The sequence below is a fragment of the Mytilus trossulus genome, chromosome 1 (assembly GCF_036588685.1).
Source record: "Mytilus trossulus isolate FHL-02 chromosome 1, PNRI_Mtr1.1.1.hap1, whole genome shotgun sequence".
NCBI classification, from domain to species: domain Eukaryota; kingdom Metazoa; phylum Mollusca; class Bivalvia; order Mytilida; family Mytilidae; genus Mytilus; species Mytilus trossulus.
The window spans coordinates 71,287,538-71,315,118 of NC_086373.1; the positions used below are offsets into that span (position 1 = coordinate 71,287,538).

Genomic DNA, 27,581 nt, shown 5'->3' on the forward strand with positions numbered 1-27,581 from the left:
TCTAATGTTTATATTTTTCGATAATATTTGACGTTTTCCTTGACATCAATATATCATCATGATGACAAAGTTGTCAAAGTTCACAAACTGACTTTCTCTTAGTTTTAAAATGGATAGAAATCGTCACATGTCTGTAAACAGCCCAGACGACGAAATTCGAACTTTACTTTCATCATCAAATTCGGAAAATTTGCAGCATAAAGAAGAAGGACCCTCTGCCTCAAGTCAAACAAGGCAAATATGTTCCTCAAAAATTATTTGTTTACACCCCCACTCAAGAATTTTTTTATCAGCTTTCTTAAAAGATCACCAGATCTTTATTAGCCTCTGTGATAATGTATGGAAATGGTAAACAGTAAACAAAGCTGAAGAAGTTTGGAGATTATGATTTTGGATCAATTCAATATTATGCTCAGACTACTCAGATCATTTGTTTTTGTACGTCATATTCATTCTTATTATTCATGCGTTTTCAATGGAAATTGTGGCATAATAATGTATTCTTGATAGCACTAAAACCCAGGAGACAGGGATATATAAAAAAGAAGATGTGGTATGATTGCCAATGTTGTCATTGAGACAACTCAATCTTCACAAAATGAAACAAAAATTAACAGCTATAGGTCAGCTTAAGGCCTTCAACAATGAGCAAAGATTATACTGCATAGTCAGCTTTAAAAGGCCCTGAAATCACCAATGTAAAACAATTTAAATGAGAAAACTAACAGCCTGATTGATGTATTAGATGAACGAAAAACAAAAATGTAACAGTACAGTAACAAATGACAACCACAGAAGTACAGGCTCTTGACTTGGGACAGACACATACATACAGATTACAGAACATAGCAGGGTTAAACATGTAAGCTCGATCCCACCCTCCCCTCACCTTGGACAGTGGTGTAACAGTACAACATAAGAACGAATTATAAAAATCAGTTGTAAAAGGCTTACATGTAACTCATCAGACATAAACAAATAGAAATACATTGTACATCAAACAAAAACACAGAGTGGATGTGGCCAGGTACATTTGTACTTGTACATCCCAACAACACTGAGACACTTAAGTACATTTTTGTACATATCTGATATAACTTGCAGTGTACTAATGTCCAGCTAGTTCAAAGCCAATAATAATGATAACCACTAATAAAAAAAATGTTTTTTGAAGACTAAATTATCAATGAGTACACATCCAATGGATTTAGTGTAAAGATGTCATAAACAGTGGTAGAAAACTTTTTTTTATGAATTAGTAACACTAGAACACATTGTGGGTGCATGACTGAATTAAAGTATATAACAATGTGTAAGCCTTATTTTAGTATTGATATTGTCATCTGATAAAGTCATGCCGATTATAAGATACAGTTTTCCTTGCTATCAAAGTCTTTCTTTTTGAACCCGTCAACCTGGAACTTATCAATTATTGGTAATATTTGTTATTTATATTAGAAAACAAAAGGTCCTGGAATGGAGTATTTTTTAATCAACAGCATTGTCCTATATTATTTGTAAATAAAGTTGAATTCTTTGATTCGCTGTTTAACGTCATGCACGCTAACAAATTGAAAACTGTACCTTTACGCCTTATTTTAAGTCCAGATTTTTAGAATTTGTACTGTTATCTTAGAAAGTCTTACTGATTCAAGTACTACAATTGGGAACAATTTTACAATGATTGAATTTAGTAGTGTCAGCGCTGACATGCCTGAGATTATGACCTGTGTATATAGCAAAATCCTTAATACACCGTTTGGTGGTGCGCCTGTCAGATGCGGGACGTACAGATAAGGTAGAAGGTAACAGTTGAATATACTATTGGTATCTGTATTGGATTCGACCCGGAATTTGTTAATTATTGGCAATATTAATTATGTGGAAAACAAAAGGGTCTGGAGTGGTGTAATTTTTAATCTACACCATTATCCTATAATGGCTATACATATATATATATGTATATAAAGTTGAATTCTTTGATTTGTCATTTTTACCCCAAATGGCAAATTGGACCTTGTTATATTAGTATTACTAGAACACACCCGCGAAATCGCGGGCATTCAGAGCGTAGTTTAAAGTATATAAAGTGTTTTTGGGAGAATTTTGTAAAATATTGAATGATTGGAGAGTTTCAGCAAAAGTATCATAAGTCATTGGTAATCGGGGACAGAAAAATGCTTTTTCTTTTTATCCCTTCTCCTTTATTTCCAATATTCCCATTATTTGGTTTTCAATCAATTTCAATATGAACATACATTTAGTATGTTATAAACATTCAAGTAAGGAGCCTGTATTTCAGTGATTGTTGTTTGTGTGTTACATGTTTGTTTTTCGTTCATTTTTTTGTACATAAATAAGGCCGGCCGCTAGTTTTCTGGTTTGAATTGTTTCACATTGTCAGTTCAGGGTCTTTTAAAGCTGAGTATGCGGTATGGGCTTTGCTTGTTGTTGAAATCGTACGGTAATCTATAATTGTTAATATCTGTCTTATTGGTCCAGTGATATTGTTTGCCTTAAATTACTGGAAAATAAAGGCTTTTTCCCCTGGAGAAGAATTACAATTTGAAAACAAATGGCTTAATGTTAATCCCAAAAAGACAACTTTTTTCCCAAACAGTGCAGTCTCAGTAGAAATTGTGCATGAATCCAACCTGAAAAACACTCATTTTTACATTTTTCCTGCCTAAAATGACTATATGTGCAGATTTGAGGGTCTATATGTGCATTATCACTGACAATAAGGGGTCTTATTTCAAAGCAGGGTTTTACTCTTGAAATTGGGTCTGAAAGTTGAAGTTTTAGTTAAATTCATGGTTTATTATAAATTTCCCAATACCGTACATAATGTATGATAAAAATGATGCACATTTTCCCAATAAAAAAGGGTAGAGGTAGTTTTGAAAAAAGCCAACAATATCACTGTGGTCTCTTGTGGAGAGTTGTTTCAACATGGCAATCATACCACATCTTCTTTTTTTTGTAATCAATGAATTTTTTTAAAGATTTAATGACTGGAGAATTTAAGAAAAGGTATCAAAAGTTCACATAAATATTTTTAGCGCTTATCTGTATATTATGAACATTCATTACTATATAAATATAGTGTATGTACTTTCGATTCTAAGTTTACTAATCGATCCATATAGTGGTCATTGATATAGTATACCGACCCTTTCTATTTAATAAACTCTGTGACTGCCTTGGATAGTAAACTTGAAAATGATAGCAGATAGAATTCTGAAAATACACTTTATTCTTTGTATATGTATGTTCAAAGTATACAGAAAAACGCAAACCGGAAGTCTAATCTGACTTAAAATTCATCCAATGGCTGGACAATTTCCGGATTCCTTTTTCTCGGTTTTTCTCCACGGTTTTTCTCCAAAAATAACTCAATCTGAATAATCATATGAATGGATGACAAATGGCACTTTGCACTGTACCTAAAGGACACAGAGGCGTGTTGATCAATTAATTGTGGAAAGAAGAGAAGCGACACCCAAAATGAGGTCTTTTCGTTTAATAGTATAGATAAATTGTTGACAACGGGACATCATTGCACTATTAATTCTTACTGTAACATACATATAAGCATTGTTACATTGAAAATGTACAGGGAAAATAACTGAATGTTTTCAAAGCCTGTCATTGTCTATTGACTTTGAAACTTGTGCTCATTTTTTATGTATTAGATTGTTATTAGGTCAGAAACAATTCAATCTTATTAAAATAAGTTCTCATCACTTGCTCCCCGATTTTTTTATGTCACACGGCGACATGAAAAAAAATCAGGGAGCAAGTGATGAGAACTTATTTTAATAAGATTGGAAACAATTTTGAATTTTAGAATATTGATTTTATATTTTTTTCTTTTTGTTTTTATAAGGGACTTAGTCCCCATGTATTAACAGATGTGCAATTCCTGAATATTTTATGCAATTAATTTTAATAAAATTATAAAATGTCCTACACATAATGAGGAAAAGTGTTGCATATCTGCCCTTGAATAGTCAGTAGACCAACATAATATTGGCAACATTCAAAAAAATCCTTTCCGAACAGCATTTGATTTTGATACAGACAGATGCATATTGAATTTGTCATGTTACTTTTACAATTTCATCTGAAGCCTTTGAAAACATTCAAAATGTTACAGAGATATGCCCTTTTATAAATGGATAAAATTCTGAATTTTTCTTTTCTGTTCCCTCACTTTATTTTGCCTTAACTAAATTTTATGAAATTTGTATAATGTATAAAATGCTAATTACCATAACATACAGATCAAATTTGAAGTTGGTGGCGTGACTTTTACCTTTCTTGAGTTAAGACCCTTTATAAACATAGAAATTGATGAGCTTTGCATATCCTTTCTCTAACTTAAATTAGCCTCAACCAAATGTTACTAGACTTGTACACAATGAATACATGTACTTTAATATTACCCCAAAACTTAGATCAAGTACAAATTTGGGTAGCATCACTTTTACCATTCTTTTTATGTCCCTTTATAGCTTCATATGATATGCAAGCAGTGGGCACCATCTGTGTCCCATGAAGACCTTACCTAAAAAAATAAATTACATATCAGTTCACCTTTTAAAATTAAAAATTGAAAGAATTTGCATTGATATTGAGAACTGATTCCATCTTTGGGCAATAAAATAAAATTTTGTTATATTAAAGAATATGAAAATGAAATGCCTCTGCCACATCTGCCACACTATAACTATTCATCTTTTTATTAAACTAAATTTAAACAATTCTAAGAGGAGTTAGAAAAGAATATACATGTAATACTTAATAAGTAACATATGTTGAACATACAAATACCTCAAAAAGCAACCATGTTCAAGTGAATTTGGTGGACAAAGAATTTAAATGTTTACTATCTTAATCTGTTAATCAAAGGTTGTATTCTGTGTAACTTAAGGTGGTACCTAACACCTGAACTAAAATTAATTTGGCTCATTTAATTTTCTTAAAATTTTTACCAAGTATTTACTTTAACCCTTTGACAAAAATATCAAAAAATAAAAAAAATTTAACCAACCGTTAATTAGAAAAATTACACTGGTTATATAGCAGTTTGATAAACACTTATTTTGATCATTGAGAAGCTAAATATTCCCTTAAGAACACAACGTCATTAAAACGTTCTGCTGATTTTACAGAGTTATCTCCCTGTAGTGTTAGGTACCACCTTAAATGATAATCTTTCTTAGATGAATTTTTATTTAAAAAATTGTTTTGTTTGAAAAACTCTTAAATATAAACTGTTGAAATTGTTCTGAAAGTTTAGTGACCTCTTTCTTTGGCACACTTTAAGGGCATTTCATCAACTGGTAAAAAAGGATTATCTTTTTAAACTTATAAATGAAATGTGCATATTAAGTTTTTATGTGTCTATCACCAACCTAATTATTAATAGAAGAGTTAAGGAATATGATTGTAAATTATTCACATATGATAATTATTTTAATTTTTCTATCAGTAATTTCAATCTCTTTGATTGTTGGAAGTACCTCAGACATGCTTTTTCAAAATTTAAAAAATGAAAATATCTGTGATCATTATTTTTTAACAGAAGCAAGTTCATACAGTTTTATAATCTTAGTTCAATTCATGTGCCATTTGGAATTTGTTGGACTGAGAATCTTTCATTGGTCCATTGGTATCATCTCCCTCTCTTTTCTTAATAGTCATCATGTTTGTTGTAAACGTAGAATTCCGAGCGTTTATAAGTAACAAGTTAACACCATCCTTGTAGAAAATAACAGTCACGATTTATTCACACTACATGTATTATACAGTTGTTACATAAAATACTAAAGACACAGCATACACTCCGACAGTACAAACATTCGTCCATCTTGTTTCTTATGGCAACCCTTCTCACCTTCTCACATCACTATCATACAACGTCAAAAATACAGGAAACAACATTAACACTGTTTTGCGACATTACAGACATGAAGACAAAGTCCAAAGTCACATTCACAACAGTGTTCAATCCTCAGTTGACGCTTTTAGGCAAAAAAACAAACTTTTGATGTTTTTCTTGAAATGTTTTACAAGAGTTTCTATAAGAAAAATTCTTGAAATGAGATCAGAAAAAATGTCCCTCTAAAAAACATGAAAATTATTAAAGAGTAGTTATAAAACAAGAAGCACAGTTGAAATTTCAAATGAAGCAAAAACATCACTTGGTGTCCGCCGTCTGTCGTCGTCCATTGTCCTTAACTTTTACAAAAATCTTCCCCCTTGAAACTACTAGGCCAAATTTATCTAAACTTGGCCATAATCATCATTGGGGTATCTAGTTTAAAAAATGTGTCTGGTGACCTGGCCAACCAACCAAGATGGCTGCCATAGCTAAAAATCAGGGAATGTCTCAAACCTGAACATTAAAGTCAGGAATGGTTAATATGATTGTTTGGCTCATTGTTGAAGGCCTAAAACTATAGTTTTAAAATTCTTCTTATTTGTTCTCTGTTGGAGAGTAACGTGTCTTATTGGAAATCATACTACATCATCTTTTTTTTTAATTTAAATACCTTAAAAAGTGAGGGCTTTATCACCAAAAGGGACATAAAAGTATAAGCAGTTTCGTCTACCGTATATTTGTGAAACTGTCCTATTGCAGGTGAAATTTGATTTAACATGATTTATTTAATACATCTTCAAATTTTATTAAAATGCAGCTGATTGACATTGTTTTTTACTTATGTTCATCATGCTCTTAAATATTTATCAGATTGGAATTTATTGCAAAAAAAAACAAACTTTGTGGTTGCATGGTTTTTATAAATGAACTCATAGATCTTCTAGGATTCAATTTAAGATTGTTGTTTTTTTAGTGAACATTTTTCATTGTTTATCTGTAACTTAAATATTTGATTAATTTTGTGTATATTTCAGATCAAAGCCAATACCCAAAAAGAGTGCAGAAAAAGAAGCATCACAACAAAGAACAAGGTATATTTCTGAAATACACATTTTTGCATGCATTCCTTGCTAAGCTTTATCCTTCACTACTTTCAGGTCTGTAGTAACACAAATAACAGATTCTTTTTGAATTAATGGTCAAGATGATTGTTATCTCCCCTTGATATCAATCTCTGAATAAGATAACCCATTAGTTTGTATCAATACACAAGATACAGATCATGTCAGTGTATTATATGTCATCAGATTATTATTTTTGACATAATACAAATAATTTGCAAAGATAAAATTATAAACAAAATTTTGAACTTGCGTGATAACCAATTTTCTATAAATATTAGATAGTGAGAAATTGTAATTTTTTTTTTTATCATAATCTAATTAATGTTGCAAGGACAATATGCAACTAAATATAAAAAGCTGATTAACAACAAAAATGGTGGATTATTTTATCGAGAGAAAATGAAACTGATATTTTAAACAATGTGAAACATTACAAATTTTAACAAAGGAAAAGTATGAGTGACAGGAGTGTTGAAGTTTGTCGGTAACTACTTGTTATACTGTTTGATATCACGCATAGATAATTTATCTTTTGATTTATTTAATTTATACAAGTGAGTTTTCACATATTTCGCATTAAGTTTATAAAATTTTCAATGCTGCGAAAAAATCACTATCAATGAAATATTGATAGGAATTATCTGTATTTTGAATTAGACCGAAATGATAAATTAATTTAGATATTGATACCAGTATGTTTAAACATAAATATGAACAGCATAGCATGTATGTTATGTGAATTATTAATATGAAAAACTTCTTACTTCCAGACAACCAGTGAATTATGCATCTATCAATAATCCCAATTCAGGAAGCCACGAAGACGAGAGAGCATCTGCCATTATCAGTAGATATAAATACTATAACAGACTGGCACCTCATGGCAGTAACAACTTTGTATGTATATATTTTTGTCATTATTTATAGAGCTGTAAATATATGAGGTCTTTGAATATTTCTATTAAGTCCTCACAATTTGTTATTGTATATATTTGGGAGTGTATATTTTGAGGCAGCCCTTTATTTTCATATAGAATGTTAATTTTGTAAACATATGATCTAACACCAGCCCATGTTATTTCCAACATTTACGAAACAGTTTCTAAATCTTTAAAATTATTGAAAGTATATAGAAATGACATATTGTCATACTTTTAAGCAATCCTATTAAAATAAGTTCACATCACTTGCTCCTTGATTTCTTATATGTCACTTTGTGTAAAACATGGTCACACACGGCAACATATGAAAAATCGAGGAGCAAGTGAGGTGAATTTATTTTAATAAGATTGACCTTTAAGAGACTTTACAGATTCGATGAAGCATTATATGATTGTATAGGACATACTTTTAAATTATGCTTAATAACCTTCTGTTTATTTCTTTTATTTTTCAGCTTATGCCAGACCATGTTGTTCCTCAAGTATTTATCAATTATGTTTTCAAACCAATTCCTGGAGAGCAAAGTAGTATTGTTACAATGTAAGTTTTTAATATTCAATTACCTTGGTTTAATCATATAAGCTTTCTATGCCTCTGCCGAGGGCAACAGGGGCATTAAGTGTTACCCTTGTCTGTCCATCTGTCTAATTTTTTGTTTTTAGTTTAAACATATTTATTTCAAGTGGATTGGAAAACAAGTTATTACAACTTATATTAATCACTTTTTGCTTTGTTGGTACGAGTGCTGCCTTGTAAGGGCATTATCCTTCTCCTTTTTATTAAAAATCTACAAGGGTGAATTTTACATGCAAGAGATATTGCTCAGTCAGTCATTTATCTATTTATCATCTTTTCTCAAAAGCATACTTGCAAATGTTGTTTAGTGATTAGTTGATAGTAACTGTTAGATTTTTTTGGCCAGGGTGTTATATGCTTAGGATTGGGTTAGGGTTAGGATTAATAAAAAGAAGATGTGGTATGATGTCTAATGAGACAACTCTCCACCAGGCACAAAATGGTGATGACATTAGCATATATATATAATAAAAACAGGTTGTTAATTGAGTATAGTGCTATATGAGTTGGGACCCCCAAAGTAAAATATGATCACTTATTCTATATATAAGAATAAAAAAAGCTTAATACAATAGTATTGATTCTTAGATGAATGACATATTTTGACAGATTTTCTCTATGGAACACAATGATGGGAACCTCACTGCTAAGTATGCCTTGGGCTATAAGACAGGTAAGCTATAAAAGGAATTGGATGCAGGCATGTTAAATTGGGAAATATCCAATTGCCCCAAAATTGAATATCATCACTCAACAGTTATTGCCACAAGCCATTTGTTCAAATAATACATTCTTGGCACATTTTTTGCAACTATTTATTAATTACATTGAATGTTTCATGTTTAATTATTGCTTCTTTTATTTTAACTTTTATATTGTACCATCAACATTACAAATAGAGAACCATATTACTGTGACAACAGTTAATGTTTTTACTAGTTTGAGTTTGCTTTAGTTGAACATTGGCAACCTTGAAATTATCACTCAGATGATACAGGAAGGTTCTTTTTGTATTAGAATGGCAGAAAGGGCAAAATAGGAATAAGTTCTTTGAATTTAACACAAGAGTCATTTTCTAATATGTTGATATGCAATAACTAGAGGGATCTAAATGTATTATTCATTAATTTTAAAAATAAGTTCACACTTATTTTTTTGTTCTGTAAGATAACTTGTTTTTCAGGCTGGGTTTGCCACAGGTATTCCATTGTTAGTATTCATGGCAGGAATTAACCTTTATACTAGTTACAGAATACTCAAAACTTCACAAGAATATTGTAAGTAATACTGCAGTTCTACAAAAAAGTTTTATCAGCTTTAGTATTTTTTTCACACTCTTTTTCACACTTTAAGTCAATGATTGGAGAGTACCTCTGAAGTCTATGCTTTGTTTTGATATTGCTATACAATTAAGTTCTTACATTTGAAGACTGTCAATCTGCTATCAAGATCAGTAATAAGATAAGGGTTCCAAAAATGTGGATATTTATGACATGATTATGAGCTTCATATTTATCCTCAATTAATACCTTTTTACTCAGTTAAGTGTTCTATCTGCAGACTTGTAATAGAACAATTCAGAAATGGTGCTGCATTATTGCAATGTCACTTTTTAGGAATGTCTGATTGGTCTAGACATATTTTTTTAAAGATGCCGATACTGTATACATTCATTCATTAGGACAGAATATCAGAATTTGTTAATTAATTTGTTCATTATTTAATATGAAGGAGATGACATTTAAAAAAGATTACTAGATTTAACAAAAATGCTGCTGCAACCAAGCAAATTTAAAAACATCAAACAAATAATGATTAAATTGTGTTGCTTGGTAAATAAACAAAGTGCTTTAGTGTGCATTTTATGTAGTACATGTATTGAAGAAAAAACATAGTGAAAATGTTCTTTGGTAGACTAACAAAGCAAGAACAAAATATGTTCCTATAACTTCCTACTCTAGGAAAGGTAGCAAAGGTGTAGTTAGTCAGTCATTGGCTTAGATGCTTGATCTCAGCAAAGATCTCAGCAAAAAATGAATTTAAGATGTTTTTTCATGTATATATATTTTTTTTCAGTAAACAAAATTGGTAATACATGTACAAAATATAAACCAACACAAAACATGGCAGCACAGTTTTATCCTTTGCATTCCCACCACTCATCCCTGTTCCTTGTTAAATGCTTCTGAAATCAATTTCTGCAATAGGGGTGCATTTAAGGCATTGTTTGCCCCAAAACTATAAGAAGTCATAAACTTTATGAATAAAAATCATTTGTAGGTATATGAAAAATTTAAACTGCTAGGTTTTAAAATTTTAAGACTGCTCACAGACATTTAACCCTTTCCTCCATAATTTGAAATTTGTTTTTTGCATACTTGATTCGCATAGGATTTTTAGCTCACCTGGCCCAAAGGGCCAAGTGAGCTTTTCTCATCACTTGGCGTCCGGCGTCCGTTGTCGTCCGGCGTTAGCTTTTACAAAAATCTTCTCCTCTGAAACTACTGGGCCAAATCAAACCAAACTTGGCCACAATCATCATTGGGGTATCTAGTTTAAAAAATGTGTGGCGTGACCCGGTCATCCAACCAAGATGGCCGCCACGGCTAAAAATAGAACATAGGGGTAAAATGCAGTTTTTGGCTTATAACTCAAAAACCAAAGCATTTAAAGGAAATCTGACATGGGGTAAAAATGTTTATCAGGTCAAGATCTATCTGCCCTGAAATTTTCAGATGAATCGGTTAAACTGTTGTTGGGTTGCTGCCCCTGAATTGGTAATTTTGAGGAAATTTTGCTGTTTTTGGTTATTATCTTGAATATTATTATAGATAGAGATAAACTGTAAACAGTAATAATGTTCAGCAAAGTTTGATTTACAAATAAGTCAACATGACCGAAATGGTCAGTTGACCCCTTTAGGAGTTATTGCCCTTTATAGTCAATTTTTAACCATTTTTCATAAATCTAAGTAATCTTTTACAAAAATCTTCTCCTCTGAAACTACTGAGCCAAATTAATCCAAACTTGGCCACAATCATCTTTGGGGTATCTAGTTTAAAAATGTGTGGCGTGACCCGGTCAACCAACCAAGATGGCCGCCACGGCTAAAAATAGAACATAGGGGTAAAATGCAGTTTTTGGCTTATAACTCAAAAACCAAAGCATTTTGAGGAAATTTGACATGGGGATAAAAATATTTATCAGGTCAATATCTATCTGCCCTAAAATTTTCAGATGAATTGGACAATCGGTTGTTGGCTTGCTGCCCTCCAATTGGTAATGTTAAAGAAATTTTGCCGTTTTTGGTTATTATCTTGAATACTATTATAGATAGAGATAAACTGTAAACAGCAATAATGTTCAGCAAAGTAAGATCTACAAATAAGTCAACATGACCTAAATGGTCAATTGACCCCTTAAGGAGTTATTGCCCTTTATAGTCAATTTTTAACAATTTTCATTAATTCGGTAAATTTATGTAAATTTTTACCAAATATTTTTCTCTGTTACTAATGGGCAAGGTTCATTATAGATATAATTGTAAGAAGCAAGAACATTCAGTAAAGTAAGAACTTCAAACACATCACCATCACCAAAATACAATTTTGTCATGAATCCATTTGTGTCCTTTGTTTAATATGCACATAGACCAAGGTGAGCGACACAGGCTCTTTAGAGCCTCTAGTTTTGATAAAATGCTGAACTTATGATTTGAAGTATTTAAGCATTGTGAAAAACAACTATTTCATCAAATAAATTTAAGTCAGATATTCCTATGATATTCCTTTTCATATTGGATACAAACTTTATTAAGTCAACTGCAGACACTTTGTAGTCGAAGTGTTTCAACTGAGGTACTACACAGGCGTCAAAAGGCGTCATTATGGAGTAAAGGGGGTGGCGTCAAAAGGCGTCATTATGGAGGAAAGGGTTAACGGGCAAAGAATGGCATAAATTTATACATTTTTATTCTCTTTTCCATGGAGAAAAGCATATTTTTATGCCCCAGTTATGGGTATTATGTTTTCTGATCTGTTCGTCCATCCATTCATTAGTTCGTCCATCCGTCTGTCCTGCTTCAGGTTAAAGTTTTTGGTCAAGTTGAAGTTCAATCAACTTGAAATTTGGTACACATGTTCCCTATGATGTGATCTTTCTTATTTTAATGCCAAAATAGAGCTTTGACCCCAATTTCACGGTCCACTGAACATAGAAAATGATAATGTGATTGGGGCAACCATGTACTATGGACACATTCTTGTTACTCATATTTTTAATTAGGAGATATTGAGCTCATTCTAGAACCTTAAGCCCTTTTATACCCATCATATTTCAACCTACCCGCAGATAAATATAATTGATTCTTGCCATTGAATTAAAAGATTTAAAATGATATGCAATATATTAGACTCTTTATGTCAATTTTGATGCATGAATTCAAGTTATTTCTTTTTCATACAATTTAAAAGATTTTAAAAGTGTCTTTCATTCTTAAGTCATGAATCTTCTAATATGTAGAAATTTTAATTTCAGTACTATTTAATCTTGTTAGGAATCTTACAAAATGTAAATCTTTTAACTGTTATAATCATTCATCTTTTTTTCTATTTTTCAGCTGTAGATGGACAGTTGGTAGAATTTTCTGATGTATGTAAACATTACTTAGGGAAGTGGGCACAGTATCTAGCTGTGGTTTCCTCACTACTAACTCTACTTGGAGGTGCTATTGTTTATTGGATACTCATGTCAAACTTTCTCTACAATGTTGTTTTATTTATTTGGCGTAAGTATAACTAGCAAGATATGATATTAAATTTGCATAAGTGTTTATTGTAGAATAGACATTCATGAGACTGCAACTTGTTTAAAAAATGTATTAGGCCTAATACAGCAAGTTATCAAAATTGAAAGTTCATTAATAATTCTGGAGGGGTGTCAATATGGCCATGAGACAGCAACCCAACAACACAAAAATAGATAAGATGTCTAGAAATCAACTTAATTATAGTTTTAAACATTAGACAAGTGTCTGTAACATATACATAAAAAAACTGATCCACTGTGGTATAGGAAAATCATAGCAAAGGGCAAAATAAAGTAAAAGAAAAAACTAAAACAGCAGATAGATTTTGTTGAGTGCCTGTTTGTTTTCTTAAATTTCCTTTCAATTTAGAATCCATAATCATTATGACTTGATCATTCAATTCTTTGAGTAATTGCATAAGATAACTGAGTCTTTTTTTATTTTAATTTTGGTTTATATTATGTTATTTTGGATGGGTGGATTTTGTTGGATTCACAATTTATATATCTCTAAATATTCAAACAAATTTTAAAATTAATATTTTTTTTCCATGTCTTTTTTCATATAATGTGGTAGTGTTTAAAAATAGAATTCTCTGAATTTATAATGTTCCCCATATGCCTTGTCCTTTATCAAAAAAAGAAATATATGTTGTGTTATATATATATCAAAATGGTTAATTTCAGATAAAGCTGAACATGATTCTTCAAATGTTGGCAACATGAATAATACAAATCCAGACATAGGTGAGGTATTCAAATAAAACATATTCACTGTGTTTGAGGACATAAGTTGTTTAGTTTTACCAAAAGAACATGTTGTGAGTGTGAAGGATTAATAAAACTGTTCTTTAAATCTCATTGCTTAGCTCACCTGTCCAGAAGGGTCAAGTGGGCTTTTCTCATGTTTTTTTTTGTGTTTGGGACAAATACTAAATAAGATATTGAAAAATTGTTTACAGAAAAAATATCACCAGTACAAGGTCAACAAAAAGAAATTTTTGTTATGAATTCTATTCTAGTCCACAATGTTTAAGAGTGTCAATTGTTGAAGATGTATATTGACAAAGGCCAGTAACACAGGCTCTTTAGAGGCTCAAGTTTTAATATTAAAGCAGAACCAATGTGTCACTGAATTAGGCATAATGCTACTTTATCCATCAAACTACTATAGCAATATAGGAATTGAAGGTTTCTCTTCTGGAGACAAAACTGAAATTAATGTATTAATATATAAATAATCTGCAATGAGCAATGCATGAACTTCTTGAAGGATAACACACACATTTCTAAGAAAATAATTATTTAGGTGTTTCATTTGCAATTATACCACATCTCCATATTTATATATATATTTATATGCTTATATATTATCATTTCAGTTTAAGTTTGTCTTTTATATTTCAGTGTGCAATGTCCATCATCCAGATATGAATCATACCTCATATCCATCTGGATCTCATACACATGAAGATAGTTTTGATAAAATATGGAATGTATCTTATACAGTACCTTTCTTCTTAATACTCATCTTAGGTCCTCTAGTCAACTTTAAATCTCCTACATTCTTCACAAAGTTCAATGCCTTAGGTAAGTTAGCATAATACTCATCCTAGGACCTCTAGTCAACTTTAAATCTCCTACATTCTTCACAAAGTTCAATGCCTTAGGTAAGTTAACATAATACTCATCTTAGGACCTCTAGTCAACTTTAAATCTCCTACATTCTTCACAAAGTTCAATGCCTTAGGTATGTTAACATAATACTCATCTTAGGACCTCTAGTCAACTTTAAATCTCCTACATTCTTCACAAAGTTCAATGCCTTAGGTAAGTTAACATAATACTCATCCTAGGACCTCTAGTCAACTTTAAATCTCCTACATTCTTCACAAAGTTCAATGCCTTAGGTAAGTTAACATAATACTCATCTTAGGACCTCTAGTCAACTTTAAATCTCCTACATTCTTCACAAAGTTCAATGCCTTAGGTATGTTAACATAATACTCATCTTAGGACCTCTAATCAACTTTAAATCTCCTACATTCTTCACAAAGTTCAATGCCTTAGGTAAGTTAACATAATACTCATCCTAGGACCTCTAGTCAACTTTAAATCTCCTACATTCTTCACAAAGTTCAATGCCTTAGGTATGTTAACATAATACTCATCTTAGGACCTCTAGTCAACTTTAAATCTCCTACATTCTTCACAAAGTTCAATGCCTTAGGTAAGATAACATAATACTCATCCTAGGACCTCTAGTCAACTTTAAATCTCCTACATTCTTCACAAAGTTCAATGCCTTAGGTAAGATAACATAATACTCATCCTAGGACCTCTAGTCAACTTTAAATCTCCTACATTCTTCACAAAGTTCAATGCCTTAGGTAAGTTAACATAATACTCATCTTAGGACCTCCAGTCAACTTTAAATCTCCTACATTCTTCACAAAGTTCAATGCCTTAGGTAATTTAACATAATACTCATCCTAGGACCTCTAGTCAACTTTAAATCTCCTACATTCTTCACAAAGTTCAATGCCTTAGGTAAGTTAACATAATACTTATATTAGGACCTCTAGTCAACTTTAAATCTCCTACATTCTTCACAAAGTTCAATGCCTTAGGTAATTTAACATAATACTCATCCTAGGACCTCTAGTCAACTTTAAATCTCCTACATTCTTCACAAAGTTCAATGCCTTAGGTAAGTTAACATAATACTCATCCTAGGACCTCTAGTCAACTTTAAATCTCCTACATTCTTCACAAAGTTCAATGCCTTAGGTAAGTTAACATAATACTCATCTTAGGACCTCTAGTCAACTTTAAATCTCCTACATTCTTCACAAAGTTCAATGCCTTAGGTAAGTTAACATAATACTCATCCTAGGACCTCTAGTCAACTTTAAATCTCCTACATTCTTCACAAAGTTCAATGCCTTAGGTTAGTTAACATAATACTCATCCTAGGACCTCTAGTCAACTTTAAATCTCCTACATTCTTCACAAAGTTCAATGCCTTAGGTAAGTTAACATAATACTCATCCTAGGACCTCTAGTCAACTTTAAATCTCCTACATTCTTCACAAAGTTCAATGCCTTAGGTAAGTTCACATAATACTCATCTTAGGACCTCTAGTCAACTTTAAATCTCCTACATTCTTCACAAAGTTCAATGCCTTAGGTAAGTTAACATAATAATCACCAGTTGATAGACAAGGTGTTTTTTGGGGAGGGTTATATCTGTATTACCATGTCCTTCCATCTATACATGTGACTTAGAATAACTTTTCCTAAAAGAAACAAATATTGATGAAGCTGTACACAATTTTGAAATACTACCTCAGTATGTGCTTAAAGAAATATGATCCCTGTCCATCCTTTTTTAAGGGGAGATAATTAATGTTGTTGATAGTCTCTCATTATTAGGTCCGAGACCACAATTGTCGTCCCTTGATTTTCGTTGTTCACGAATATAGTCCCTAGTGTTAACAGTGGGTTACTTGCCATTAATTTTTATACCCCTTCCAAATTTATTTCTCCATGTTTAATGCCTCAAATTGTAAGAAGGGGGGTTAAATTACACTGTAAAAAAAATTTGGGTCCAGAATTTTAAAGGAAAGTAGTGATTTGGTCCAGGTGAAAAAGGTTGACAAATAGCACTTCGGAAGCTGTCAAAAGATTTCAAGTCGCCCTAAAGATAAAATTGTCCATATTTTGAGTTAGAGACGATGAAGTTTTCTATAATTTTGATATAATTTGTCCCAAAAGTAGTACAACACACTGTGAAAATTTCATCGAGAAAGCGCAGGTGGGATTTTTTTAATTTTCATTTATGTTCTAAAAGAAATGCACTACGAATTAATTGTGTTCTCGGACCATAAGTCTGTATTTATTTTTGAAAAATGTATGATGTAAAATTTCATTATTTTAAGCAAGAGGATATTGATATGATACCAAAAAATAGATAGAACTACCCATTCTAATTAATTAATATTAAAAAAGAAAAAATATTGAGTAATTGTAAGTCCGAGATAATATGACAATGACTTCACTGTTAGTGATGATTTCCTTCTTTTGAAATTAACACATTTATTTTAAGCTTTTTAATAAAATAATTATACATTTCAGCTACCTTATCTGTGACATATTTGATAATCTTTGTCATAATAAATGCTGCTAAATGGGGAATAAATGTAGAGTTTACTGGAAATGAGCAGCAGATGTTTTATGTCGCAGGTAAGAAAGTCCTATTTATAAAACTTTTTATTGTTCTATTCACTTCTCAAAAGATCAGATCCATAGGGTAAGTCACATACAGTCAGTTATCTTTCTTCCTTATTCAAAACCAAGACGAATGTTATGATAAATTTAGGAATAAATTCATGGAAGCCATATATTGTTGGAAATTTACACATGGCCTGGGCCGTGATATTCAAATTTTATCCTGAGCGTTAGCTTGTATTGGTGTAAATTTCCAACAATCGAATTTTATCCTGAGTGTTATCACGGCCCAGACCATGTGTAAATTTCCAACAATCTATTGCTTCCATGAATTATTTCGATTATAATAAGACAAATACGGTAATTAAAATACTGAAGCGCGGGTTGGTTTAGTGTGTGTATGGCTGATCTTTTTTACTCCCTGTAAGATAAAGTTAAAATATCATAATAAATCCGTCGCTTGCATGGGTTATTTTGTGAAAAAACCGCTAGAAAAAAAATCTGTTTAAATCTTCTTATTCTCAAACCCAACATTTGTCATTTTTATACGAGCGCAAATTTTGAAAAAATTTTCGTCGTAAATTGCTATCACGTTGGCGTCGTCGTCGTCGTCCGAATACTTTTAGTTTTCGCATTCTAACTTTAGTAAAAGTGAATAGAAATCTATGAAATTTTAACACAAGGTTTATGACCACAAAAGGAAGGTTGGTATTGATTTTGGGAGTTTTTGTCCCAACATTTTAGGAATTAGGGGCCAAAAAGGGCCCAAATAAGCATTTTCTTGGTTTTCGCGCTATAACTTTAGTTTAAGTTAATAGAAATCAATGAAATTTATACACAATGTTTATGACCACAAAAGGAAGGTTGGTATTGATTTTTTATACGATCGCAAATTTTGAAAAAATTTTCGTCGTATATTGCTATCACGTTGGCGTCGTCGTCAATGTTTATGACCACAAAAGGAAGGTTGGTATTGATTTTGGGAGTTTTGGTCCCAACAGTTTAGGAATTAGGGGCCAAAAAGGGACCCAAATAAGCATTTTTCTTGGTTTTCGCACCATAACTTTAGTACAAGTAAATAGAAATCTATGAAATTCAAACACAAGGTTTATGACCATAAAAGGAAGGTTGGTATTGATTTTTATACGACTGCAAATTTTGAAAAAAATTTTGTCGTATATTGCTATCATGTTGGCGTCGTCGTCTGCGTCGTCGTCGTTGTCGTCGTTGTCGTCGTCCGAATACTTTTAGTTTTCGCATTCTAACTTTAGTAAAAGTGAATAGAAATCTATGAAATTTTAACACAAGGTTTATGACCACAAAAGGAAGGTTGGTATTGATTTTGGGAGTTTTCGTCCCAACATTTTAGGAATTAGGGGCCAAAAAGGGCCCAAATAAGCATTTTCTTGGTTTTCGCGCTATAACTTTAGTTTAAGTTAATAGAAATCTATGAAATTTTGACACAAGGTTTATGACCACAAAAGAAAGGTTGGGATTGATTTTGGGAGTTTTGGTTTCAACAGTTTAGGAATTAGGGGCCAAAAAAGGGCCCAAATAAGCATTATTCTTGGTTTTCGCACCATAACTTTAGTACAAGTAAATAGAAATCTATGAAATTTATACACAATGTTTATGACCACAAAAGGAAGGTTGGTATTGATTTTGGGAGTTTTGGTCCCAACAGTTTAGGAATTAGGGGCCAAAAAGGGACCCAAATAAGCATTTTTCTTGGTTTTCGCACCATAACTTTAGTACAAGTAAATAGAAATCTATGAAATTTAAACACAAGGTTTATGACCATAAAAGGAAGGTTGGTATTGATTTTGGGAGTTTTGGTCCTAACAGTTTAGGAAAAAGGGGCCCAAAGGGTCCAAAATTAAACTTTGTTTGATTTCATCAAGAATTGAATAATTGGGGTTCTTTGATATGCGGAATCTAACTGTGTATTTAGATTCTTAATTTTTGGTCCATTTTCAAATTGGTCTACATTAAGGTCCAAAGGGTCCAAAATTAAACTTAGTTTGATTTTGACAAAAAATTAATCGGTTGGGTTCTTTGATATGCTGAATCTAAAAATGTATTTGGATTCTTGATTATTGGCCCAGTTTTCAAGTTGGTCCAAATCGAGGTCCAAAATTAAACTTTGTTTGATTTCATTAAAAATTGAATAAATGGGGTTCTTTGATATGCCAAATCTAACTGTGTATGTAGATTCTTCATTTTTGGTCCTGTTTTCAAATTGGTCTACATTAAAGTCCAAAGGGTCCAAAATTAAACTTAGTTTGATTTTAACAAAAATTGAAATCTTGGGGTTCTTTGATATGCTGAATCCAAACATGTACTTAGAATTTTGATTATGGGCCCAGTTTTCAAGTTGGTCCTAATCAGGATCTAAAATATTATATAAAGTATTGTGCAATAGCAAGTCTTTTCAATTGCACAGTATTGCACAATGGCAAGAAATATCTAATTGCACAATATTGTGAAATAGCAATATTTTTTTTTAATTAGAGTTATCTTTCTTTGTCCAGAATAGTAAGCAAGAAATATCTAATTGCACAATATTGTGAAATAGCAATATTTTTTTTAATTGGAGTTATCTTTCTTTGTCCAGAATCAACTCAAATCTTTGTTATATACAATGTATATTCACTTTTTACTACCAACTGATAAATTAAAATAATGTTTACCATTCAGTGATAACAAGCAGTTTTTTTACATCTTAATATTTTATGATGTAATTAAATGAGTAGTTATTGTTGCAAACTCCATTAGAAATTTAATTGAGATTAATTTGGAATAAGGGAAAGGGGGATGTGATTAAAAAAATGGGTTCAATTTTCTCATTTGAAATGAAATTTCATAAATAAAATGAAATTTTCTTCAAACATTTTTTTGAGAGGATTAATATTCAACAGCATAGTGAATTTCTCTAAGAGAAAACAAAAATTTTAAGTTCATTAGAACACATTCATTCTGTGTCAGAAACCTATGCTGTGTCAACTATTTAATCACAATCCAAATTTAGAGCTGATTCCAGCTTGAATGTTGTGTCCATACTTGCCCCAACCGTTCAGGGTTCAACCTCTGCTGTCGTATAAAGCTACGCCCTGCGGAGCATCTGGTTACATGATTTTCTCGTAGGCTTCCATCAAATTCAATGTTGACATTTCGTAACTAAGGAGCCGCAATGTTGACTTGCTGAAATTAGTAAATATGTAAACATTGCAATAGAATAGAAAATAAAACAAAACCTACCTAAAAAATCAGTTTTAATACAATATCATATGAATTTTGATGGTTCAAGTAACAGAAAACTTTCAACTTTAGCGGTTTCATTTGTATGATGTCATGTTTTGAAATGACTTAAAAGCGCCAAAAAAATTATAGACTTTCGTGGAATTTTATTTTATTTTTGTGTGCATTACTTCTTTTTATTATGCATCCAAATAAGAAAAACAGTTATTTTGGTTTTTTTTAAATTGCACTTTTTATAACAATAAAATCGGCAAAGGGTCTGCAAATATGTTCCAATACATGTAGATTTACGTGGGAAGTATATTGTAACAGCCATTATTATGTATATCTCGGAGTCTGCGCTAAGTATAGATATATCGAGGATTTTAAAGTATGTGAGGAGATGGCCACTTTATGTATCTATACATTCAGAGTTAAATGAACATTTTATCCTAATAGTTCAAATCTGGATATGTTATATGCAACATGCAAATATGGCTTGATTTACTGTTGTCTATATATAAACTCTGCTATATCTTAGTCAGCCATGATAACTTGATAAGAATAGTGTTAAGAGTACTTGGTAGTCAGTCCAACAAATCAACAAATACATGTACATAAAAATAAAACAAACAAACAAACAAAAAAGGTGTTAGACTTAATCATTAAACTCAGAGAAATGCCTGCCCGCCTCATTTCTCAATTAATCCAATGCATAATTTTTCAGATTTTAAAGGAAGTTTTCCTGCGTTGACTGGTATAGCAGCTTTAGCTTATTTTGTACAGAACTCTTGTGTATCAATAGTTAGAAATCAGAAATACCCGGAAAATAATGTAAGTATGGGGTCTAAGTGTTTTGATTGGTTAATGTCTGAGTCAGTAATTGTTCTCAAAATTTTTATGACCACAAGGTGTGGCTGACAATGAGATAATGACTCATCTGTATCTCACAAGAACTCAAAATACTTTGTGAAGTGGTTTATATATAATACTATTTTTTTCTTGAAATAGAAGACAAATATTATATCTTGTTTCTAGTCATCCATCATAAATCTAACATTTAGTCATGAACATAGATTTATGATAATGAGATTTCTGCATAAATTAATATATAACCAGCTTACTTCTTAGTAAAAAAACCACACATTATAGTTGTATGCATCCAAAGATCTTTTCTGGGTTAACCCTTTTCAGGAACACAAATCTAAAGAATGGAAAGCCAAGGATGTACCAAAACATGAAAATAGCATTGTCATCAAAAGGGACATATGGTGATAGACAAATCCATCTACCATCAACATTGCATGAATGAGTTGGATTCATAGTTTCATATTAATATCTAAATTTACCAACTAAGGATTTATTTAGGAAGAAAATATATATGTTAGTAGTTGTCCGTATTGGTCACATGCATTGACATATTCCCCATTTCCATTCTCATTAATATTACATCTTTTACTTTGTATTTTGTAGATAAGAGATTTGATTATAGCCTATATATTAGTGGCCTTTACCTATATATTTGTTGGTGTTATGTTTTATATAAGTTTTCCAATGGAAAAAGACTGTATAGAAGATGTAAGTATAATGATTTATACCATAGAAATGGAACATTGAGGGATATATATTTGCTTATGCTAACATTAAATTTTAATGTTTAAAAGAACAACATGAAATCATATGGCCGTATTAGTGACAAGAAATAAACTAGAGTTTGACATATTACTAGACAATTCCTTGATTAGTGTTTTCTTTTATGTTGCTGTTAAGTCATTATCTTTATGTATACTCTTCATCTGGAATAATACTAAAATGGATGGATGAATGGATGACTGTTAAATTCTTAGTGGCAAATTAAATGCATATTCAGGACAAGGAAATGATCATGTGATATAAATGTTGACCCTGCTTTTCACTCAACTGAAACGCTGAGCTGGAGGTTAAATTTTCTAGTATGCATGGTTTCTGTCTTCGAGGAGACATGTCACCCTACCCAGACACAATATTATGACTCTGAGCTGACCAGTCTTTGCTTTTACTCTTAAATATAACATGCTTAGTTGAGAAGCCTCAAATACCAATTTGCAGGTGTTTGTTTTTCAACTGGTCTGGGATATAATCCTTGACCTGCTGCACTGAAATTAAGCACACTGCCATCAGACAACAAGAGGATACAAATATAAAAGTAAACAAAATAGAATAAAATATAATAAATACATTGTACTGCTATATTTGTTGTCCTGAATTAACTACGGAGTTTAGTAATAAATGTATCTTGTAATGTTGTGTCCATAAAACTACTAATGAAAATTGAAATAGACATTCCAATGTTTTTTATAGTTAACATTAAGTTTCTTTACTTACAGAATTTACTAAACAATATGTCTGACACGTATGTCCTGGCATTTGTGGCAAGAATAAGCTTATTTTTCCAGATGATGTGTGTTTTCCCATTGTTATTGTATATATTTAGAGTACAACTTTTGTATACCATATACAATACTGTTTGGCCAGGGTGAGCTATTGTATATATTTAGAGAACAGCTTTTGTATACCATTTACATCATACAACCTTTGTATACTATTTACAACACTGTGTGACCATGTTTAGTTATTGTATATATTTGGTATATACAACACTGTTTGGCCAGGGTATGTTGAAAAAGAATTCAAGTAGTAAAATAGATGTTAGACTTTTTACTGGTAAAATGAAGTAAAACTTCTTTTTATGCATAGCACACTAAAAGAAGTCAATATTAATTTCATTTCATTACACAAATTTTGTTTACACATAGAACACACTATTACAGTGTGATCAATACTGATAAGTTCATACCTATTAATTACCCACAGCTATTTAATTTAATCTTCTTTAAAAAAACATTTGTAAAATGTAGTAACGTGGTTTATACATATTATCACTTTAAATGTTGACATAACAAAAAATGCATTTGAATCTACTGACAACAGGTGATATCAATAGTTTAAGTGTAATAAAATCTCAGGTCTTGTGTCACATAATAAAAGTGTCAACTGCAGTATTGTTATATCTTACAATTGTGTCTATCCATCTAGCTCTTTCAGTTTGTATATTTTAATTCTTATTTTTTTCTTTTGTAGTTTGCGCCATGTTTTGGTATTGAATGTGTGTATTATTGCAGTATGTGTGGTGTTTGCAGTATTTCTACCTCATATAGGAAAAATTATTGGGTAAAATGATTTATCACTCTATATTTTGATTTGCAAAGATAAATTGAAGAATAAGCCAGTAATTCACAAGTTTTCTGGAATCATCTATTATGAATTATGGATCTCTATGGAACTTGAAGTTGGGTGACCTTTTTCAACATATTCAAGGAAAGCATTTCAGAGTGGAACATTTGCATAACTCTTAGCAGTATTGCAGATTACCAAATCAATCAAGATATTCTCAATGATGAATGAATTTATTTAAAAATCAACTTGAATGTGGGTGGTGTCACTTTTACCTGTATAGAGTTATGCCCCTTTAAAAATGAAAAAAAATGCTGAATTTTAATTCCATTCCATGATTTAAGTTTACCTTAACTAAATTTTATGTATCTTATGCACAATGCTTATAAGGGCATATCACAGATCTAGTTTTAATTTGGATTGTGTCATATTTATTCCTTTATAGAGTTATACCTCTTTACATTTGGAAAAATTGCTGAATTTGTTCGATTTCTGTTCTCAACATTAACTTTGCCTCAACCAAATGTTAGGAATCTTGCACAGAATGGACACACTAAGGTGCAAAACAATTAATAATTGTGAATAATTGTGATCATAGGTAAAATTAATCCAAACAGCTGTGTTTGTATACTTGTCATTAAAATTATGTTGATTTATTTTTTCAGATTTTTTGGAGCATTCTGTGGTTTTGCCTATGCCATTATGTTGCCATGTCTAGTACATTTGACTATACAACACAGAAATGGAGAACAGTCTATATTAAGTACTATTTTACATTCCTGTCTCATTGTCTTAGGATTAGCTAATTTTGTTGGACAGTTTTTAGTTCTCAATGTAAAATGAAGTGTGTGTTTCAAAGGACCTCAGGAAATCAAGAGAATGTTTCTTGGTCTTGGAGACCGTAAAGTGGATTGTTCTAGTGGTGATGAGTATAAAGATTTTATATGGATTGGCAATTTGATAGTTGAATTTGTATCACTTTTACATACTTTATAAGCATGCTGCAAAATGTATTGGACAAATTTCTAAAATAATTCAATATTTGACTGTATTATAGCAGGGCATTAAGTCAAGTAGTTATCAAATTGCTATATATAATTTGTATACTGCCAACAGAAAACAACCTTTCAAATTTTTTTTAATTTTTGATCTCCTACCATATTTTTTGTTTTACTTTTAGATTTATTTTGTTAAATAATATATTAAGTGTGTTATGAATGTTATATTGTACTAACTTGTGAGTGTGAGAGAGAGAAACCATATTTTAAGAAATGCAAATGATTGTGTTAATCTCAAATAAATTCAGGTCAAAATTTTAGATCCACAATCAATTTAACTGTATTTTATTTAGTTTAAGATACTGTGAACTACAAAATATTCAAAAGATATGTAATTTAGATTCATAAATATTTGTGTGCATTTTATATTGCTATTGTTGATTTTTAGACAGAAAGGAGGGATTAGTTATTACTAGTTCAGAAATTACTGGATTCAAATAATACTATACAAATCTGAATTGCTATTATTATTTTTGAGAAACCTATCCCACTGCAATTTTTCAATAATCAAATCATCACAAACTTTATAAAGTAAAGTATTTTTATTTTTTCCATGACAGCTTAGCAACAAAAATCTGTTGAAAACGGAAAAGCAAAAAAATTTTTTTATATTTTTATATTAGTTGTTGATTCACTATCACATTCTGTTAGTGTCTGTCCCTGGTCAGGAGCTTTTAGTCCAGTGGCTGTTGTTTGGTTCATGTCTGTCATATTTATTTTGGGTTTTTTGTTTGTTAGACTGTTGGTTTTGTTTTGAATTGTTTTACATTTTTCATGTCTGGGCCTTTTATTGCTTCCTACATATGATACCTTTTTCACATTGTTGAAGGCAATATGGTTGCCTATAATTGTATACATCCACTCCATTTCAACTCCGGTGGATAGTTGTCTCATTGGAAATCATGAAAAAATCTCCATATTTATATACTTGGCACATTTTGTTTTACATTTTAAAATATCCCAGTATATACTTTGAATACTGTAAAAGTATTTAAACATGAGATTGATTTAAATTAATGGCCAGTAGATGGGGAATTTAGTATTAAATGGGGTTATATATGTTTTAGTCTGTATCTTAACTCAAGAGATCAAGTCTTTTAGGACACACATCAGCATACCTCATTTAGTTGTCAGAATTAATTTTTTTTTATTTGTATTTTGTAGCTTGTTAGGTTACACTGCCATCATATTGGTTGTTTTAAATTTATGTAATGTTCTTTCCAATTGAATCTAATATGACTAGACTCCCCTTACATTGGCGGATTCAAGGGGGGGTTCCGAGGGTTGGAACCCCCTTTTTTTTGGCCAACCAATGCATTTGAATGGGGACATATAGTTGGACCCCCTTTGTCCTGGGTTGGGAACCCCCCCCCCCCCCTTTTTAAAATGGCTGGACCCGCCCCTTCCTTATGTAGCATAGCTTCAAAATTGCCAAGTACTCTGCTTTTTTAGATAAAGTCGAAAAAGCTTTATTGCTGTTACTTTCAGGACATTGGTTTGTTCCTTTTTAAATGTTATCTATAGTTACTGCTAATAAAATGAGAATTATTTTAACAAAACATTCTGATAGATATGATTATGTTTAGTCCCCTTTTAAAATTATGTGAGACTCCCATCTCATAACTCCCAAGTAGGATACTGTACTCAGAAATTTTTATTGCGAGGTTTTTATTTATGCAAATGATGTGACCAAATGAGTATTTCAATAATAACTCCCATTTGAATTTGATACATATATCTGTAAAGAGTTTCCTGAAATCACAATAACTAATTTGGCATTGTTGTACATTCATAACATATAACAATAATAATAGCTTCTAAATCATCAGGAACTTGAAAAATAGAATGTTTCTAAATAAAGACCTCAACCTAATATTCAAATATAACAAATTTTACAGTAAAAAATAAAGCATAAAGGGATTTTTATAATACATTATAAGATCTTTATGAAAATGTAATAATAAATAGTAAAACTTTTATCTTGCAAAGCATTTCATTGATTAAACTTTAATTGATTTTGTGTGATTAAAGTATTGGAATGGTTGTACTAGATTTATGTGGGATTCATTTGGGGTATAGATAAAGATAAAGAAATTGGTACCAGGAGTCCAATACAGGATCCTTGGTGCAAGCACTTTGATATTATGCATTCAATTCATTTTCATGTGAGACCACAATTTTATCCAAACAGTATATTGGCATTGCTTTGATTTATGTCATATCTACATTCCAGTAGCTTAACATATATTTTCATACAAATGTTCAAACTATATTACATTTTACCAGAACAGGAAATGTTCAGGAAAATAAACTATAAAATCATAAGTCTTTTAGTCTTTTTTTTGTTCAATTTTATTTACCTCTGACAATATGTGCCTTGACATCCAAGTCCATCAAGAAATAAGAAAATATCACAAGGGAGTGAGGAAGTGAATCAAATTGTAATTCATGGATGGAGAGACAACACCATTGTGGTAGTTCATTAACCTCTTATTTAATGTTTTT

General features: G+C 31.1%; 1 protein-coding gene across 3 annotated transcripts; it reads left to right on the forward strand.

Annotated features, from left to right (window-relative positions):
* Positions 1–28: 28 nt before the first annotated feature.
* On the forward strand, positions 29–26,882 carry LOC134683910 (neutral amino acid transporter 9-like). 3 transcript variants are annotated; one of them, XM_063543231.1, is made up of 16 exons: positions 29–234; positions 6,925–6,981; positions 7,785–7,911; positions 8,411–8,496; positions 9,142–9,205; positions 9,716–9,809; positions 13,151–13,318; positions 14,026–14,085; positions 14,746–14,874; positions 15,515–15,568; positions 17,476–17,583; positions 21,533–21,639; positions 22,279–22,383; positions 23,172–23,320; positions 23,926–24,015; positions 24,684–26,882. In XM_063543231.1, exons 1-16 carry the CDS (start codon positions 110–112, stop codon positions 24,859–24,861), a joined length of 1,701 nt encoding a protein of 566 aa, XP_063399301.1. In that variant the 5' UTR covers positions 29–109; the 3' UTR covers positions 24,862–26,882. The 3 variants fall into 3 exon arrangements, with proteins under 3 accessions (XP_063399301.1, XP_063399308.1, XP_063399290.1); XM_063543238.1 differs by lacking the exon at positions 15,515–15,568 and adding an exon at positions 15,595–15,648; XM_063543220.1 differs by lacking the exon at positions 15,515–15,568 and adding an exon at positions 16,475–16,528.
* The last annotated feature ends 699 nt before the right edge of the window (positions 26,883–27,581 follow it).